The sequence below is a fragment of the Oryzias latipes genome, chromosome 14 (genome assembly GCF_002234675.1).
Source record: "Oryzias latipes chromosome 14, ASM223467v1".
Lineage (NCBI taxonomy): Eukaryota > Metazoa > Chordata > Actinopteri > Beloniformes > Adrianichthyidae > Oryzias > Oryzias latipes.
The window spans coordinates 20,573,083-20,593,164 of NC_019872.2; the positions used below are offsets into that span (position 1 = coordinate 20,573,083).

Consider the following 20,082-nt stretch of genomic DNA (forward strand, 5'->3'; position numbering starts at 1 on the left):
TCAGCTGCTTAGGCTTGGCAGAGGAAACGTGACACAGTATCTGCTGCTGCTCTCCCGGCTCGTTGTGACTCATGGCTCCTCTTTGGGAACGCAGTTTGCTTAATGCAGTGGGCCCAGTCTGTACAGCATGTTAACTATGGCGTGCTCAGCAGGACACGTTGGGCTGTGGAGAAGCGCTCTCCTGCTTCACAGACCTCATCTCGTCCGTTTCTGCAGCTTTTGAGGCCGGATCAAATGCCAAGTCGAGCAGTAGTTCCTCTACTAGTCCGATCCATAACTGTCTGGGCCCTGGATCTTGTCCCCTGTTACCTAAGAAATGTCAGCGTTACAATTAATTATGATCTTGTGAATAATTCAGTATGGGACTATTTCAAAGATCTTATGAGTGCTGTCAGGAAGGCTTTATTTAGCTCTGCAGGAGCGCAGACGGCTTCATGACACGAGTCGAACTGTACTTTTAGTCCGTCTGGACTCATGACGCTGTCTTTTTCTGAAAAAATCATTCAGGAACCTCAGTCATTGAGTTTTTGTAAGATCTCTTAATTTTTTAAGATGAACACTTAAAGAAATGTATATCAATATATAGACATTACATTTTTTGCCGCTTTCTGTTTTATTTGATACACGTCTGGTTTGTTTATTGCTCAGCTGGTTTCTGTGGAGTGTGACCTGCTGCATGTCATCTGCATGCAGTGAAGGTCCTGCTGACTTGGCAGTGAATGCTAATGCAGGATGAGGTAAGGTTGTTTTTGAGCAGCCCTGTTGTCCCTACTGCCACACGGGATCTTCAATCATGACGTGGATGGAATAAATAGGTTTATTCTCTCCATTGTGTAAAGAAAAATACAATTTATCGGCTACAGCTTGTTCATAACTGGGCTGTACGCCCTTTAACCAAGATCTCCAATGTGGAATTTTAGTTTATAGATGTCCTGATGGAATTTGACCTTCATTTTTATCAGAATTACTTTTAGTCTGACCCTCCCAGAGCCCTCAGTTCCTCAGGTGCAGGTCTCACAGCGAGGCCACATCCCAGCACTGTTGGCCTCGCCTGTGGAACGGCCTGCCTGAGTTTGTGAGGGCTTCACCCTCAAGAACAAACTTAAAATTCACATTTTAGCTTTGTTTTTAAGTAGTTTTTGCATTTCCTCTTCTTCAATTTGTTTTTATGGGCTTTTTATCCCCAGTTTGTTAGTGTGTGTTGGGAGGCTTTTATTTTGATACCTATTTTTACTATTTTATGTAAAGCACTTTGAGGTGTTCTGGCGTAAGAAAGGTTCTCTATAAATAAAGTTAAATTTGAATGTTATCTTTGCATATGTTGTAAAAGATGATCGCTTTACTAACAGCACAGCAAATCATATTAGTCCTCTTGAAAAGCAGCACAAACTCATCGGCCAGGACGGTAAATGTGAAGCTGACCGCGTTAAAAGTGATTAAAAGCTTCAGTTTGTGCGTAAACTGTGCCGGGGTTTGGAAGTTGGCAGATGTATCCGCGTATCACCGGCTCACAGATAATTCCTCTGCCTCTGAACGATATGAAAAAATGCCTCTGCAACCTTTTTTGGAAACCAATTACCTTAATGCAGTCAAGGACAGGACTTCCTCTGACTAACAAAATGGGTTTGAGTAAGAATTTTAATGGCTCCCTCTCTCAACACTTCAGTCAGCCCCCCCCACCAAAGCCATGCCTGTTGTCTGCCGGCTCATTCAGGCTCAGCTACAGGTCCCCGATGTTCACAAAGGTTCCTCTGTGCCAGTCCTCGGTGCTAATTGGACAGTTCCACATGCAGGCTGGTTCACATCCATCTCTTCCTATTTTTCTGCATGTCAGAGCGCCCGGTCAGGTCTGTTTGAAGCTCTGTGACCAATGTCAAGTCTTTCCTCTAGCTTTTGACTCCTCCCTTCAGGTCGCCACAGCGGGAGTTCTAACCATCCAAGAATTCAGATATTGCATGTGAAACAAAATCCCCCGGCGGCCGAGTCGCAAATTAAAACCATTACAACGCAGTATTCTTTATTAACAAATAACGGTAACAACTAAGTACTACCTCTCTAACTGATAAGCTAACCATATAGATGTTGTAGAATGACTGTGTGTATGCGTGTCAGCACGCTGCGTGTGTAGGAGGAAGGAGCGCGCACAAGTGTGTTGGGGGTGCGTGTTGATTGTTCTGCAGCGGACCGCTCTGGAGCTGCACGCGGGTTTCACCTGTGCTCTCTGGTACAGACATCTTCTCAGAATATTATATATTGCCCAGTAATAAACGAGACTGCAGACAGTTTGTCACCTTACCGGTAGCCATGAAGCCTGACACCCATGAAGAACACGGGGCAGGAGGCTCCACCTTTGTTTACACAGACACGTAACTTTGCGCTGCACAAAACATTCGTTTGTGTTTGGTGTTATGGACACAAAAGTGTCGCGCACTCAAGAATGCACGCAGCTTGTAATGGAAATGAATAATTAGAACGCAGTAAATTTGTCGTATTTTCTGGCGAGAGGGAAACTTCTGTTGTAGAATGAGGATGTGTATGTGCTGCTGAAAACGCACGCTTGTGTGTAAGAAGAGGGAGCGTGTGCGGCGTAGAGTGAATGAGAGGCGCGGCGCAGGGACTGAAGGAGATAAAACGTTTCCCCCAGAAACCCTTGAAGTCTGAACACAGGACCAGCAGAAAAAGTAAATTATCAGCAAAGATGAATGTGTTTAATGTGTTTATTATAGTTCCAATCATGCACCATATGCAGAACTTCCCAAGAAAAAAAAACTTTCAAAAAAATATACGTGCAGTTATGTTGTGATGACCTCATTACCATGGTGATGTGGTTATTTTCACACCCCTACGTCCAAGTTTTGGTGAATATCAGGAGAACATCTCAACTTTAATCATCTTTTGATCTATTCTAAAAGTGTTCCCAGTGGTCTTTTCATTATGATTATGCCGTTTTTAAACGAAATTTTTAAGTTATTTTCTAGAACATTGTTTCTGCAGAGCGGCAGGAGTTCATTAAAAATTTAGCTCCAAGTTGTTGCCAGGACTGTTGGTGCAGAGTGAGCCTTCCCCAACCCTTTGTTTCCACTCTCTCCCACTACCTTATAGCCCCTCACACCCCCAACCTAACATTAGTGGTGCATCAAAATGGTGAGAATGTTGGAGCTATCTAACCCTACTGTTTAGATCCAGATGCCAACTCGGACAAGGAAAATAAAGACGTACGTGGATCCAGTCGGCTAAAAGTGGATGCATCAGAATGGAGCAGAGCAGGGAACTTGTAATTTTAAGCATGATTTCTTTACATGTGTCCTCCATCATGAAAAAATTGCCACAAAAACACACTACCTTATAGCCCCTCACACCCCCAACCTAACATTAGTGGTGCATCAAAATGGTGAGAATGTTGGAGCTATCTAACCCTACTGTTTAGATCCAGATGCCAACTCGGACAAGGAAAATAAAGACGTACGTGGATCCAGTCGGCTAAAAGTGGATGCATCAGAATGGAGCAGAGCAGGGAACTTGTAATTTTAAGCATGATTTCTTTACATGTGTCCTCCATCATGAAAAAATTGCCACAAAAACATATTAAACTCTGGAACAGGATTTTTCATGAGAGTGGGTCTTCAAACGTTTCTTTTGGTTTTCATCTCTGCAGGTGCCATTCCCAGTTCTTCAGGGGGAGGGGGTCGAGTATCTTGGTCATGCCAATGAAGCCATCATCGCCATTTCTAACTACAGATTTCACATCAAGTTCAAGGAATCCGTCGTCAATGTGAGTGCTGGCAGAGAAATGATCATTTCTGCTTTAGTAAATGGTGTGTGCGTGCGTGCCCATATGTGTGTGTGTGTGCAGGGTACCACGCCACTGCGAAGACCAATAGCGGTTGAGAGGAGGATTCAGTGTTTATTTTGGACGAACATGAGCTTTTTTTCCTTTCCCCCACTTCAACTTTACAAATCTATAACTGCACTAATGAGGCAAATAAACCTACAAATAAATGACTTGGCCTCCCCAGTGAAGTGGTTGTAGCTGCACTCCAGCACACAGGGCTGTTCAGGAGCAGCAGACAGTAGAGGTTTAAATGTGACATCCAGGCTCCACGGCTCGGCCTGTGCTGGCGCTGAGGTCCAATGAGCCGCTCCTGCTGACGTCAGGATTCCCTCAAACACAAACGGGTCAATTGTTTGCATTCACTGGCAGCAAAATACCTCCTCCTCCTTGATGCCTGGTCATCTTTTCCAGAAAGACTTTCTAAAACAATGAAAGAGTTTTAAAAAGTAACCCATGAGTTCAGATCCCTCTAATCCCTAACTGGGTTATTAGCTAAATCCAAAATGAGCTTGACTCCTACTCTGACACCACTCAGACAAAGTGCACGACTTACAGCAGGCTGCAACCTTTCACCCACACCTTTTGCATCAGTCCATATTTCAAGTTTTCTTACCCTTTGCTCTCACCTTGTATGTCTTTCTCTCCATGCATTTTGTTTGTCCTGAAATTCTATTCCACTGGTGTCATTCGTCCTGCAAACGTTTTGATTTTTTTTTCTTATAACTCTTCATTTTCCTTTTCTATTTTTTTTTTTTTGGTTTTAATAGTTGTTTTCATTTCCCCCTGTCTTGTGTTTCCTCCTCCCTTTCTTTCTCTCCGTGTGCTCGATGGTGTCACTGTGTTTTAGACCTTGGCAGGTGTGGACACAGACATCTCTGTGAGTACCGTGTGATAAAACACCACCCTCTGCTACAGTCTAGACAGCAGCAGAGCTTATTCTGCACTGCACTCGATGACAAAGCATGGAGCAGTGTTTTTCAACCTTTTTTGAGGCAAGGCACACTTTATCCTTGACAAAAATCCCGCGGCACACCAGCATCCAAAAATTATAAAAGGAGAAACTCCATAGTCTGTATTGATGTACAGTCCCTCCACAATCTCACATGTATTTTTGTGATAAATGCGGCTGAAAAGGCTGAAAGTTGCAGCTGTTTTGTCTAAGAGTTGTAATTAAAGTAAAGCTAGTTTTCAATAATAATATTCAACTAAATTATTTAATATTTTACCCTGGTAGTTGTTTTACCCTTCAGTTTATTAACTTGGAATTTTATGTAACCTCACAAATAAACAAATATATTCTTTCTAAATTGTGATTTAGTTATTTTTTATAGTTTTTTTCAATGTTAGTGCAAAGGTAACTGTAATTTTTGAAAAATTAAATGATCACAATATGTTTGATAGATTTTACTCAAAAAGACTAACATTATATTTGTTTTCTGTAGCTACACAAAAAAGTGAACATGTTGAAGTTTTTTAGTTTTTCTCTGGTCCTAATCAAAAATGAAGTCTTTGAAATGGTTAACAAAAATGTTTTATTTCTTTTTAGATGATTAAATTGTTTGAATTTAGTTTAATTGTGTCTGGCCACCTCACCTTAATCCTGTTTCTTAAATGTTATAACTTCTTCTAAGTTTGACGTATAAAAAAATCCAGACGTTATTAGAAAAGTGTTTCAGTTAGAAAGAATACTTGGACCAAACTCTGGGATGTTTGGCTGTTCATAAACACAAACCTTGAAGGAGAACTAAACTGTTGACCTCTGATTTCATCAAGAAGATGGAAAAACTGTTTGGTGTGTCTTCGTTGTGGGTTCAAGACATTAAACAGGGAAGACTCATTGTTCGCTGAGACACTGTCACTTTAACCCGATGCATCATGGGAGATGTAGTGCGAAACTGCCACCGATCGCAGACTCTCTGAGCTTCATTGTTCAATTGTTCCACGGTCTGACAGCGGATTCAACAGAAAGCTACACCGCTAAAGACGAGCTTTAGCTGGTATTTTTGTTGGAGCTGAGGGACTTAATGAGCTAAAACCGGAACAAGGAAGTGAAGACTTTAACCACTTCTGATTGGTCAGACTGATGACGTATGATTAAGCCTCCAAGAATGATTGGTGGAGACAGTTGAAGGGGAGGGACTTTTCCAAAAACAGCTGAAGCTGCGGCTAAATCGCGGTACCGTCATTCTTATCAAAATGTCTTTAATAGAATCAAATAAACACAAGAAAAAGGTATTTTTCTGTATTTTTTGTATGTATTTTTTAGGTATTTATGATCTTTCATATTCCTTACTACTCAGTGTTTTATCAGGGCCTGTTTGGATGAACACAGGGCTGATATCCTGGAGATGGTAAATGTTTTTACATCAGTGAATGAGGGCAATTTCCCATGGCACACCTGACCATCTCCCACGGCACACTGGTTGAAAAACACTGTCAGAGAACGGCTTGAACTCATGAGTTTAATTCGATAATAATTTATTTAAAGTAGCAGTTATATGGGGTGACCTAAAGTTAACACAATGTTAAATAACTTTTTATCTTTGCAACACGCACACATTGCTTTTTTATAAAGGTTTTTTGGGGTGGAATTGGAAGTGAATGAAAACCTCTGCAGCGAGTCTCTTCTGGACCAGAGGGTGGTTTCTTCTCTGCAGATGTGCTGTTTGCTTCCACAGCGGGACATCAGGCTGACGCACACGCTCTTTGTCTCCCCCTGCAGGTGCCTCTCAGGCTCATAGAGGGCGTGGAGAGCAGAGACATGTTCCAGCTGCACATCATCTGCAAAGATTCGAAGGTTGTCCGGTAAGAAAACCGGCTTTTTTCTGCACTGTGCTACTCCAGAAAGCATCACAGCTGCCTTTTGTAGTTCTGCATTATTTAGCAATTTTTTATTGTGAAATTCAACCTAGAATTATGGTAATATAGTATAATAGAATATAATAAAAACAAACTAATCAAACAGGCCTTGACAAAATATCATTAACTTTTTGTGTTTTTGTAAAAAGTTTTGACGTTTTAGATCAGTCTAATGTTTTGCTGTCAGAGATTTTAGCTTATTTTTTGGGGTCATTATTGTTAGATCAATGACCTGCAGCAGACCAAACTCTCTGATAGTAAGCAGCTCATTTGGCTCCAGAATGCCTTGATAGGCCTATTTTAATGAACCTGCACATATTCAAGACGCAGCAAATCTCCAAAGTCTATTTCTCTGTCTGTGTTCCATGTTCAGAGTGGTACAAACTGTAGACTGTAAACAAACTGACTGATTTCAGGTTTGAAGAGTCCTGGGATTCTGATTGGAGGACACGTGTCAAATTATGACCATAGGTTATACTTTTTATGTATTGCTTTCAGTAAAATGTCAGTCTTATCAGTAATTTAATTAAATGTCAGCATTTCAGTGACCATTGTGGCTTTTTCTTTGATTAACAGAGGGGATTCTAATAGTTTTATGGCTGATGCTTCATTTAAAGCTAATGTTTGGACCTGTACTTGCAGCGCCTGCCGCTGTTTGGCTTAAAATCAAGCGTGTCAGCTCTTTGGTGCAGCACAGCATGGAGTGTCTTTTTATTGTGGTATGCACAGCCTCTGACCTAAAGCCAGACACGCCCTGTCTGTAAACAGTGGGGGGTGGGGGGACTGGTTTGCTCAGAAACGAGAGTCGAGGTTGGTCAGTGTTTGTTAAACTTAACAAAACTGGAACACAAGTTGCATTAAATAACTAGCTACTCTTGTGAACCCCACAAGTCTTTGCAATAACAGGATCAAACAATCTTCAGAGTCGGTCCAACCCTCCCCCCCCCAGCCTGAAACATTAACCTTGAACAGCAGATGGCAGGAGGTGGAGCTCGTCCTTCAAAAGAAGAATCTAACCATTACAAAAATGTTTTTTTTTTTGCTTTACCACATAGAAGCACTTCTGTTTACCTCAGAGCGAGTCTGCTACATCGCTTCAGTTCCTTGTCTCTTCTGTTCATCGTGCGTCTGTGCGTTGATGCAGCACAGAGGATGCAGGGGCTGAGAATAAGGACAGACGGACTTATGACATCGAAAGTCAGGGAATAACATAATAAGAGTTGTTATTTTGTGCCCTAAATGAAAGAGGTACATCACAAATGTTTAGGGGTCTGGTGAGGGAAATACTCTGCTGCTGCTGATGACAGGAAAGCAAGTGCTTAACAAATGACATATTAGGCTTTTCTCAGCCAAAAGCAGAAGAAAATAACTACCGTAAAAATTGTCTTGAAGATCAGGACACAGAAGCTGTCAAACTGCTAGATGGACTATTTGGACTTGATGTAAAACTATTTTTTACTATAAAAACTACAATAATTTTTTTCACTGTTAAACATGAATTTTAATGAAATTACCATCTCAAACTTAGTAGTTTTCAGATCTTTGTAACAGGCCCCGCCCCTTCAGTGCATCATCAGTCACCTGAGCTTTACAGGTGCATTTTTAAACCTTCTGCTCCACAGATGCCACTTTGCAACCTTTAAGCAGTGTCAGGAATGGGCGAAGCGGCTGAACCAAGCCATCGCCCACCCATCGCGGCTGGAGGACCTGTTCGCCCTGGCCTATCACGCCTGGTGCCTCGGAGGCAGCGCAGATGATGAAGACCAGCACGTTCATCTGTGTCGCCCAGGTGGACAAACTGTCAGCTCTGAGGAGAGAGTCCGCTTTCAGATCTCTTTTTGCACTGACACTCCCGCTGTACTTTTTGTTTATGTGCAGGGGACCACGTGCGCCACCGAATGGAGATGGAGGTGAAGAGGATGGGCTTTGATACGCAGAATGTTTGGAGAGTGTCAGACATCAACAGCAACTACAAGTATGTCTCAGGTTTTCCCATTGAGGCTTTTTTTCTGAGCTTTTTGATTTAATAATAATAAACTTTATTTGTATAGCGCTTTAAATGGCACACAAAGACGCTTTAATAAACTTTTTAATTGAATCGCTGTCGTCATGGTGTAACAGCTTACAAGAGGATGATCCTGTAGGTTCTTGAAGGTGCATTCACACTAGACAAGCAGGGAGGGGCTACTTCTCCTTCATTTTCTTCCTTTTCTACTTTATACTAGCGCATTTCTGCCACCTACAGTTGGCAGAAATGTTAAAATGGTGTCAATCTCGCTCCAGGCTTTTTCTTTTGCAGCTCTATTCTGATTTATGAAAGACTTGGTGTCATAGAATTCCAGCCTGGCACAAACTGCAATTATTAATTCTCCTCCTTGATCAATTTTCAAATGGTTGGCACTGCCGTGAATTAAAGGGGACGCCATCCATAGGTCACCACTAAATCTAAGTCCCTGATTGGTCAAAGTTCTGGTTTAACTTTAATCACATGTTCATTGGCCATTCTGGACCTACAGCCCCAAAAGCAGTCGTAGAAACTCTCATAACAACGCATGTATGTGAAGCCCTTAGACTTTTCATTGAAAGTGGTTGCTTAAGCGTCCGTTCCTGAGGGCGATGCGAACGTTACTTGAACATAGCCTATGAATTTGAACTGACATCCGTCTGTCTGAGTGAAGACAGCAGCTGCAGTTCAAGTACAGTCCGAACTCCAGGGTGGGATGTAAACAACAGTAGGATCCAGTTAAATCAGGAAATCTGCATTGTGTGATCCTGTTGACCTTTTATCTGACCTTTCAGATCAACATTACTTTGTGAAACTGTGTTTATAACCACAAACAAACTCAAACACAGCATCTGAAAACCCCACAAAGGAGCATGACAATGCAGAATCCCTTCCATTGAACTGGTAAAACAGTCGATAGCATTTCATCTTTCACTTTGACACGAACTGCAGAAAAAACCTTTTGAAACAGATTGAACCTGTACATCACCATGTCCTTTGCTGTCTGAACACATAAGGCTGCACAAAAAAAGGTCAGTGTTTTTGGAGAGGGGGGCTGTGAGAGCTCATCCTGCTGAAGGAGACAGACACCCAGGACTACAGGATAATTAAACAAGCTGCAACATGCTGCGGACCGTGACTCAGCACACTCTTTCACTTTGTTTGCTCTCGCACGCACAGACGTGCACGGCAGTCTGATCTCTCCCTCCACAGACTCTCGGCAGGTGGGCAGGAATTGAGATCAGGGGAGATAGGAGAGCAGAGACGGATGGAGGCACACTGAGATTTGTTCTGAATTATTGCTGCAGGAGGAAGTCATGAAAAAATGTCTCACCTCTCGTTCCTTCTGCAGGTTGTGTTCCAGTTATCCTCAGAAGCTTCTGGTTCCAATATGGATCACCGATAAGGAGCTGGAGAGTGTGGCTTCTTTCAGGTCGTGGAAGAGGATCCCTGTGGTGGTCTACAGGTGGGTTTGCTGACACGCTGGTCAAGGTAAAGCAGCCAGTTTTGTCTGTAGCTTGCTAATGATCTCATTTCATCTAATTTGTGTCCCAGGCATCAGAAGAATGGAGCAGTGATTGCCCGTTGCAGCCAGCCTGAGATCAGCTGGTGGGGCTGGAGGAACACAGACGATGAATACCTGGTGACGTCCATCGCTAAAGCTTGTCAAATGGACTCTGGAGCCAAAGCGCCACTGGCGAACCGGCAACGAGGAGAAGCTCCCGACTCCTCCGACAGTGATTTTGGTAAAGCTGCTGATCATTTTCTGAGTGCACAGTCTCATTGCTGCAAGAGGGGAGGCCGGACAGATAAAGAGTTTTTGTGTATGATATCTTTTTGAATGTTTTCCATTGAACCTAAACTTTTTTCGGAAGGTGATGGTTAAAGGTGACCTTCAGTTCTGTAGTCTTCTCTGTTTCTCCTCTGCTCAGATCAGTATGGAAATAGCCTTAACAGTCTGGACTGGTGTTCAAGTCCGCAACTTAAAATCAAAACTTTTTAGAATATGTTCCAGAAACTTTAAATTAAAGACCCACTCCGATCATGTTGTTTTCTAAGACAGTTTCTGCAGGAATTCATCAGAAATTCACCTCTAAGTTGTGTCCGGGACTCCGGCAACGCCGCCCCTCTTCCCATCTCGTTGCTGAGAGCTGCCCCTGATTCTTCATGATTTGAATAAAAAAAAATATCCAAAAATGCAAGTTTTAGCTTTATTTTCTTTATATTTGTCCTCCATCATCAGACAAACAGCCAAAGGAACATGTTAAAAACACAATTTTCATCGGAGTGGGTCTGTAAAGGCTTTAATGAGTGTTGTACTGTTAGAACATTTTGTCTGTTAGTAAATTTCCTGCAGAAAAATACTTTTGAAAAGTTCATGAAGCTGCACCAAAAATCAGTTTATTTTTGAAGTTTAACCCCACATTTTGATGTTTTTCTCTTGTTGTACTCTTTAAATAAAACCAAAGGAAAACAATTGTAGCAGCTGAGAGTGCAGCTCGAGCACAAACAACTTGTTTTTCTTATTTTTTTAAATTAGCAGTTTGTCAAAAGGAAAGCTGAATTCATCCGAGACAAAGCTTCAGTTTCAATGGAGCTTCTACTTTTGGTTTAGAGAAGGCCTGCAGTGTCATCTGAAGCACATGTGGAGTTGTAAGTGGGTTTAAAGATGCTTTCAGGTTTCGTAAACACCCCCTGGGATGTCCTCCTGCTTCCCTCTCATCACCAGTCCCTTCATCTCGTCAGCAGGTGGACTAACTGAAGTGTCTCCTGCTTCTTCTCCTCAGACTCCTCGCTGACTGGAGGCTCTGGCTGTGACGAGAACACCGTCCCCCACAAACTGCTGATCCTGGACGCCCGCTCCTACACGGCTGCTGTGGCCAACAGGGCCAAGGGTGGGGGCTGTGAATGTGAAGGTTTGTCACATCAAACATTTCACAGAATGTTTCCATACTCAGGAGTGTCATTGTTTGTTAGCGGATCTGTGACTCTGTCAGCAACTGAATGAGATAATAGACCATCAGAATGTCTTTGTTCTGGTATAATCATTCTTTTTCGTGGAACCTGAAATGCTGCATCTTTCAGGCTTTTCAGAATTTGTAGAAAGTACTATCTGGGTCGGTGTTTATGTCCTGTGACCTATTTCTGAATTTTCTGTTTGTGTTCAGAGTACTATCCAAACTGCGAGGTCATGTTTATGGGAATGGCCAACATCCACGCCATCCGAAACAGCTTCCAGGCTCTGAGGACAGTCTGTTGTCAGATCCCGGATCCGGGAAAGTAAGTTGATCCGTCCGACCTTTCTCTCTGCAACCCCCCCCCCCCCCCCCACCTCCCCCTGTTCTAATGGCTACAGGAACGGTGAACGCTGCAGTGGAGCTGTACCGCTCCTGCTGGGGCAGCCAGCTGCAGCCGTGTCTGTGCTGTCCGGCCTTTCTGTTTGTGTTTCGGTTGACTGTGTGCTCTGTATAACATAACTTGTGAGAATGTGCCCGAAAATCCAGAGGCGTAGCTCCAGGTTTGGTTTGCAGGTACCTGTTCTTGCTGTGTAGTTGTGTAACAGACCTTCCTGTGTTTGCAGCTGGCTGTCTGCACTCGAGAGCACCCGCTGGCTGCAGCACCTGTCTGTCATGTTGAAGGCATCCACTCTGGTGTGTTCAGCCATGGAGCGGGAAGGTCGACCCGTCCTGGTTCATTGTTCAGACGGGTGGGACCGCACACCGCAGATAGTAGCCCTAGCCAAGATTCTGCTGGACCCGTATTACAGAACTTTAGAGGTAAGCACGCCTGGTTTGAGGGTTTTGGGGGTTTTTTTGTGTTTTTTTTACAGAATCATCAGAGCCCCGTGAATGTTCTCAGGGTTTCCAGGTGCTGGTGGAGACAGAGTGGTTGGACTTTGGTCATAAGTTCGGGGACCGCTGTGGCCACCAGGAGAGCGCGGATGATGTGAGCGAGCAGTGTCCTGTCTTCCTGCAGTGGCTGGACTGTGTCCACCAGCTGCTCAAACAGTTCCCCTGCCTGTTTGAGTACAACGAGGCCTTCCTGGTGAGTGCTTTTCCAGGCCCTGCCTTTGAGAAACGACCTCAGCAGACGTTTTTAGGAATACTCTAAACCAGAGGTGGGCAAACTATGGCCCGGGGGCAATATATACCCTGAAGTACATTATATTGGTAATCCTTGTTAATGTTTTGTTTGGATGCAAGAAGTTATCCTGCATTCATGTGCTGTTGGTAGATTTGTTGTTTTTCTGATGTTATTGTGTTTTCCCAGTCAAACAGTCATTTTTCCTATCATTCCAATACCACACGAAGACACAGCATTTATCCAAGTTTGCGTTTTTTTTTCCCTGAGAGACATCACCCGAGAAATCCAATTGGCACTAAAATGAGAATAAAAGCCACAATTTTGAATAAAAACTCCAATGTTTTTTTTTAATATATATATATATCTATTTCCAATCCAAATTAAAGCATGTTTTCATCCAGATTGCCTGTCATTTCTGTCTTTTAAGAGGTGGATTACCAAAACACTCCACCATCTGCTCTTCATTCGGCGCTTCTGTCCATTTTTTAGAACCTTTGGTGGCCCACGGATCAAAAGGTTTGCCAGCCCCTGCTATAAAACAAAAATGTAGTTTTAAAAAAAAAAAAGCAGTTTACATGGCGTATACTTGTATAGCGCTTTTCTACCTACAAGGCCCTTTACAGCGCTTTACAGTCCCAGACCCATTCACCCAGTCACACACACATTCACACTCCGCTGCCGAACAATGGCGCCAGCCTACCACCAGAGGCAAGGTGGGGTTCAGTGTCTTTACCAAGAATACTTCGACACAGGGGGTGTGCAAGGCGGGAATCGAACCTGCAATATTACGATCATGGGTCAACTGCCCTACCGCTGCACCACGTTGTTGCGGTTCATCTGCTGTGATTGGTAAACAGCAGATGAATTTTTGAAACAGCCTGACTTGACGCGTCTTATCTTTGTGCGGTTTAGGTCAAGCTGGTGCAGCACACCTACTCCTGTCTCTATGGCACCTTTCTGTGCAACAACGCCCGCGAGAGGGAGGCCAAGAACATCTATAAGCGCACCTGCTCTGTGTGGTCCCTGCTGCGCACCGGAAACAAGAACTTCCAGAACTTCCTCTACATCCCCAGCCATGACACGGTACCCCCACCCTCCCACCCCCCCCATTTTACAACAAACGGCAGGCTGTGATTTCCAGCTTGAATGCTCAGAATTGTTGATTTCTCCTGAAGTCGTCCGCGTCTCTGTTCATCTGTCAGGTGCTGCAGCCTGTCTGCCACACTCGGGCACTACAGCTGTGGACAGCTGTGTACCTGCCCACCTCCTCCCCCTGCACGGCTGTGGATGAGTCTGTGGAGCTCTACCTCCCCCCGTGCATCGCAGGAGAGGAACTCACCTCCCGCTCGCTGGACAGGTATGTCTGCAGAGGGCATGGCTGTGTCGCCGATCATCTGTGTCGGCAGTTTTTGGTTTGTCAAAATACAACAGGCTGTTTCCAAAGTTATTTTTGTAGGCCTTTAGCGAAATCACAGTAGCTGCTTAAAGACCACTCTGATGAAAATGATGTTCTTTAGTATTTTTAACATGCTCTTATTGCAATTTTATGACGATTGAGGACAAATATGAAGAAAATAAAACTAAAATTTGTGTTTGAGAATTTCTTTATTTCAATTTTTGTGAATCAGAAGCAGACAAAAAAATACTGTTGAAAAAGAGCGTATTTTTGATGTAGAAAATATAGTCAGCAGGCCACAAACTCCAGTACTGCTCCATTCTGATGCACTTTCCATTTTCAGATTAATACATTATATATAGATCATTTTTTACTCGCCCGGGGAGTAGGTTAGTGTTGAATCGCCACTTTCAGAAACTATGTCCTAGAAAACAACAAAAGTTTATTGATTTTTGGCTAAAAATCGCATAATCATAATTAAAAGACCACTGGAAAACCTTTATATGATCAGAGTGGGACTTCAGGCTGAGATTTCTGAAGACTCAGACTGCCCTCTAGTGCCCACAATTGAGAATCGATATTATTACTGCACATGTGAGTGGTAGGGGTATAACATGTATGTATTATATTTATTTTAACAACTTTCTATTTGGGTTCATTTTGAATGATCTGATTCGATCCAATTCACTGGCCTAAAATGGATCCAGGACATCTTTAGCCAAAACTTCAACCAGTGTGACTCAGAGAAATACCTGAATACTGAACAGTGCAGTTTTCCAGATTTCTTGTATTTCCTTTAAAATAATCAAAAGTAAATTAAATCTGTACAAACAAACAAGTAAGCAAGAAAAAATGTCAAATCCATTCACATTTTGTTTTACCGCATTAAAGAATCCAAAGGGAACATTATTTCTAGCACACTGTGTGGTCACATGACTTTGCTGAATTCAAAGTGTTTCCACTCATTGGACTGGAATGATGGACTGATCAGTTTTTGCTGACATCACATGTTTGTTGTCTGCTGTGATGCACTTGGTCATTTTTACAGTAAATCAAACTTACAATGCCTCAGTCCGTATGGTATTTTCCTGTATCGATTTGATTATCAGTTTTAAAACTATTTTTTAATGATATCAGTCAATTCTTCTCTGACTCCGACAGATTGATCTGCTTTGAATAGAAATTGATTTATTGGTTAATCAATTACTTGTTACACCCCTAGTAAAGGGTATTTATACATTTCCTGTTTTTGTGTTCATCCCTGTTATCCAGGCTTCCTAAAACACGCTCCATGGACAACCTATTGTCTGCCTTCGAGAACGGCACGCCCCTGACTCGTACATCAAGTGACCCTAATCTGAACAAACACTGCCAGGAGGACCGCGGTGCAGCCGAGGCCTCGTCGGCCTTGTCTGCGCACGGCTCTGATGACCCAGAGGAAGATCAGTCTGACCATCCGAGTCCCACCCAGACTGCCGTGGTTGTCCCGTGGGCAGAGGACCCTGAAGACGGACGGGCGGAGCCTTGTCTCACCACACAGCCACTGCCCTCTCCACCCCTCCCCTCCGTCAGTCGGGACTCGCACACCTCCTGCTCCACTCCTGTCCTCCACCAAGCTTTAGCTCACGTCACCGACCTTCCACTCCCTCCACCTCTGGAGGCTGAGAGCCCCTGCAGGACTGCTGACGGCGCTGTGCCCCCCACTCTGGACTCAGAGCCATGCTTACCTCTCCCCTGCAAGAACGCCCACCCAGCAGCCAATACCCCCACCCTGCTGCTCAACGGACACTCAGATGCAAATGCTGTTGCTGACTCTGCTGTGAAGCAGCCAACCCCTCTCCCCATGGAGGACTCCACTGAGACTGTCACTGGGGAAGCAGAAGCCCCTCCCACTCCCCCACCCCCCACCCTACCTTCCACAGCCTCAGGTCTTCCACAGGAGGAGCCGCCCAAACCACAGACTCAAGTTTACCCCCACAGACAGACGGAGGAGCCGATGAAAGGCAAAGGGGGGGACAGCGCCCAGCTGTCGGCCCGCCCCCTGCTCTGTCAGAACCCGCTGTCAGAGCTGTCCCTCCTGGGATCCCACTGGGACAGTGTCCACGGTCTGGTCCAGTCCGCCTGCAGTCACCCCGGAGTGAGCCGGGCACTGCAGCCCAACACCTACCAGTCCCGCCGGCTCGCCACCAAACTCCTGCATGCGCACGGCTTGACTGTGGGGGGCGGGTCTCAGTGCTCGCGCAGGGAGGCGCTCTGCTGTCCCAGCAGCCCTGTGCAGGTGGGGTGGCCCTCTGCTGCCAGGAGCTACAACGGCCTTTGCGTACCCGCCATGGCTACCTTAAACAGCTACTCACTAGCAGCCCACCAGTTCCAGCTGGCCTCCTTTTTTTCAGCCTCGAGCTCCCCTCCTCCCCCACAAGCGCCAGCCTACCTGGATGACGACGGGCTGCCGGTGCCGCTGGACGCCGTGCAGCAGCGGCTGCGGCAGATCGAGGCGGGGTACAAACAGGAAGTGGAGGTGCTACGGCAGCAGGTGAGGCAGCTGCAGATGAGGCTGGAGAGCAAACAGTACGGAACCCCCCCCTCAGAGCCGGACATCGACTACGAGGATGACATCGTGAGTATCCTTCCTTCTGTAATGATGAGCATGTTTCCTCAGTGAAGCTGCTTTAGACGGGAAGTGGTCAGTCAGTCAGTCAGTCACTCTGCTGCTCTCTGCTGGTGATCAGACGTGTCTGCGGGAGTCGGACAACAGCAACGAGGAGGACTCCCTGTCCACCCACAGCGAGGACCGTCTGTCTGAGGGAAGCTGGGACCGAGTGGAGCGCAAAGATGCAGAGGTCAGCAACCCCCCCCCACTAAGCCACTGCCTCTGTTTGGGGCGCATCCTGATGTGTGTGTGTGTGTGTGTGTGTGTGTCTGTGCAGGTCACCAGGTGGGTCCCCGACCACATGGCTTCCCACTGCTTCAGCTGCGACTCTGAGTTCTGGATGGCTAAGCGGCGTCATCACTGCAGGTGAACCCTTTTCCCTGTAATGACGGCCTCACGGAAACATCAGCAGCCGCAGACAAACCTGCAGAAAGATGACAAACATAAGCACAGTTCGCACAGACAGCATAAATCAGGGCTTTAGGGTGAAGTCTCAGCAGCAGACAGTTGGCCTAGAAACAGAAAAAGAATGTTCTGTTTGCCTATTTTTAGAATAGAAGCTGCTGCTCCTTTCTGACAGTTGCTAGTTTACTTTTAGTGTAGATTTCTATTATTCCTCTTTTTGTCCTTTAAAGACTAAGGCTGAGTTCCTTTTTTGTTTTAAAATATTTTAATGAACCACATCAAAATAGAAAATTGCCACTCCAGCACAGTTGCACTAATTTACACCTTTGTTTTCTCTTATTTCATTAAAGTGGCTCTTGATCATCTTCTAATCTATTGTTAAAACGTTTCCAGTGGTATTGTAAATATGATTCTGCTGTTTTTAGGCAAAATCAAAAAAAACCTGTGTTGTTCTTTAGCACATAGTTTCTGCAGAGCGGCAGAAATTTGCATCCCCAAAAATACGGGACCAAGAGAAGACATTTCATCTTGAAAGGCAAATCATAGATGCCAATAATAGACTGAATGTCTGCCTGCTTCATTACTGTAACACATTGATGCTTATTTAGCTTTGTGAAACATATTCAGATAACCATAAAGAACATCCTACAACTCAACTCAACACTTTTTATCACTAAAAATCACTGAATCCGTTAAATTCTTCATCTTCTACTGAGCGCAGCTTCTTCTTCAGCCTTGCTGTCAGTAGCAAACACTGACACACCTACAGTGCCCTCTAGTGGTTGTTGCTATTTATTTTTGCACCCACAGCCAAACTGCCAAAAAATGACTTGTGCCCAAAAATACTGTAATTTTCCTTATATATGTCCTTCACCATCAGAGAAATACTACAAGAACATGTTAAACACACAGTTTTAACAGAGTCGGACCGAGATATTCTAACCTAGAACCAGTTTCCATCCACTTTGGATATGCGTCTTATTGTGTTAGTATGGAAAGAAACTCCATGAAACACATATTTGTGGTGATAGCATTGTACACTGTAGATCATTTTAAAGGGTTATGAACACTTTAGTCATAACTTCAGGTTTGATTATTTTTTATTCATTCTATTTGTATATGTTCAATGTATAAAAAAACAAAAAGTGACAAAAAAAATTAATTTGACGTTTGGTGGGGAAAAAAATGGTGAAAAACCCAAACCCTAACATAATGCACTAAGAGGAAAAGGCTGTAGATGTTGGATGGGTGGGTAACTTGTAACATAGCAGACATTAGTGTGATGTGATTGAGATTACATATTTGATTTTAGTATTCTGGTTTGATCCCCTGAGGCAGCAATGAGATGGTGATTCGGAATAATCAGATTTATTTTTGGCTAAGAATTTTCCTCCCATGTTCTGAAGTGGTGTAGGTGCTAATTTGTTGACACTGACGGTGGGCGTGGCCTGTGCTGCCTTTCCAGGAACTGTGGGAACGTGTTCTGTAAAGACTGTTGCCACCTGAGGCTGCCCATCCCTGACCAGCAGCTCTACGACCCGGTTCTGGTGTGCAACAGCTGCCACGACCTGCTGCTGGAGTCCCGCACCCGCGAGATCCGCAGCCAGCAGCTGAAGAAGGCCATCGCCACGGCGTCCAGCTGAAAGGAGCGCAGACTGACCTGCCTCTGACCCGCGGGGAGCCCTGCTCGCTGTTCAAGCCTGCTGTCGTTTGGCTGCACTTATGAGGATTCGAAAGGCTGGATGTGGAAACGGGGACTGGAAGATGAGCTGGAGGCCCGTTACTATTGATGGGGGGGGGGTTGCTTCCTGCAGAACAAAACCCTCGTGTTCAAAGACCTTTTCAGGCTAAGTGCTGCAGTGTCCTGCTCCCCCCGCGCAGCTCCGCCCCCCCCAAACACCTCCTGACAGACGCCATCTCGCACTTCAGAGGACAATCTACGCCCACCGTGAGTCGGGGACTCTAAAGCCTTCACATGCACCTGGAGGCTTGGACTTCTAAAGGATTGCTGCTACAGTATTTAAAGTCTAATTTTGTATTTTTGTGCACTAATATCCGTCGTGTATTTGAGGGAATCTGAGACCAAACTTGAGCTAAAGGGAGAAATCTGCTGTTTACTTTGTCTTGTTTTTGAGCCTGAATGTAACTGGATTCACTCTGTGTTCACGTGCATTCAGTGGGTCGTATCAATGTTCATTTGCTGCGGCGTGTTCTGGAAATTCTGTGTACTGAGATTCAATGTGGTTCTGTCCTTACCGGCGCTCTTCTCCAGCGCGCTCATGTTGCGGCGCGTGATGGAAGGAATCTGTGAAGCCATTGAACGGTTCATGCAAAGCTTGATGTGACTGAGGACCCCCCAGACTGCACAGACTGATCCTTACGGTCCTCCTCAGGCCAGTTCAGAGGCAGTCTTCAAACAGTTTGGGTCTACTTGTTCCTGGAGACTAAAGAGTGCCATATTTCCTTCAGTCTACTCTGAAAAGCCGCCTTCTTCCTCGTGGACACGGCGGGTTTCTAATTGGCCACATGTGTGTTTAATGAAGCAAATCCTTAGCTGCTTATTATAAACAACCTAAACTAAACTTATGGTTTTAGAACGATGGGATCTAAACTAAATTAGCAAACCTTTGGGTTTTTTTCTATCCAGCTAATATTTGAGGTGTCTGGTTTTTTTTTTTTTTTTGCACAGTGAAGTGCAAAATCCTTCACGAGGGGCTCAGACGTGTAACATACATAGTTCTCGGATCCGTAGCGGTGGCTAAAAAAACCCCATCACTTAATGAATAATTGTCGAAAAGAAATACACTGTAAAAGTGAAATCCAATTGTTTGAATTAAAATCTATCGATGATC

At 44.5% G+C, this 20,082-nt stretch overlaps 1 protein-coding gene across 9 annotated transcripts in view; it reads left to right on the forward strand.

Annotated features, from left to right (window-relative positions):
• Positions 1-20,082, forward strand: part of mtmr4 (myotubularin related protein 4) — a 44,228-nt gene extending 24,146 nt beyond the window's left edge. For 6 of the 9 annotated variants that reach the window (XM_023962308.1, XM_023962311.1, XM_023962310.1 and 3 more), the window contains 17 exons: positions 3,656-3,772; positions 4,680-4,709; positions 6,555-6,637; positions 8,314-8,480; positions 8,570-8,666; positions 10,048-10,161; positions 10,251-10,441; positions 11,483-11,611; positions 11,864-11,975; positions 12,277-12,472; positions 12,555-12,740; positions 13,692-13,862; positions 13,982-14,136; positions 15,448-16,792; positions 16,905-17,015; positions 17,103-17,191; positions 18,696-20,082. In XM_023962308.1, the coding sequence (XP_023818076.1) occupies positions 3,656-3,772; positions 4,680-4,709; positions 6,555-6,637; positions 8,314-8,480; positions 8,570-8,666; positions 10,048-10,161; positions 10,251-10,441; positions 11,483-11,611; positions 11,864-11,975; positions 12,277-12,472; positions 12,555-12,740; positions 13,692-13,862; positions 13,982-14,136; positions 15,448-16,792; positions 16,905-17,015; positions 17,103-17,191; positions 18,696-18,873 (3,471 nt within the window). In that variant the 3' untranslated portion in view covers positions 18,874-20,082. The remainder of the gene's footprint in view (positions 1-3,655; positions 3,773-4,679; positions 4,710-6,554; positions 6,638-8,313; positions 8,481-8,569; positions 8,667-10,047; positions 10,162-10,250; positions 10,442-11,482; positions 11,612-11,863; positions 11,976-12,276; positions 12,473-12,554; positions 12,741-13,691; positions 13,863-13,981; positions 14,137-15,447; positions 16,793-16,904; positions 17,016-17,102; positions 17,192-18,695) is intronic. The other 3 variants (XM_020709036.2, XM_020709037.2, XM_020709034.2) reach the window with 1 other exon arrangement.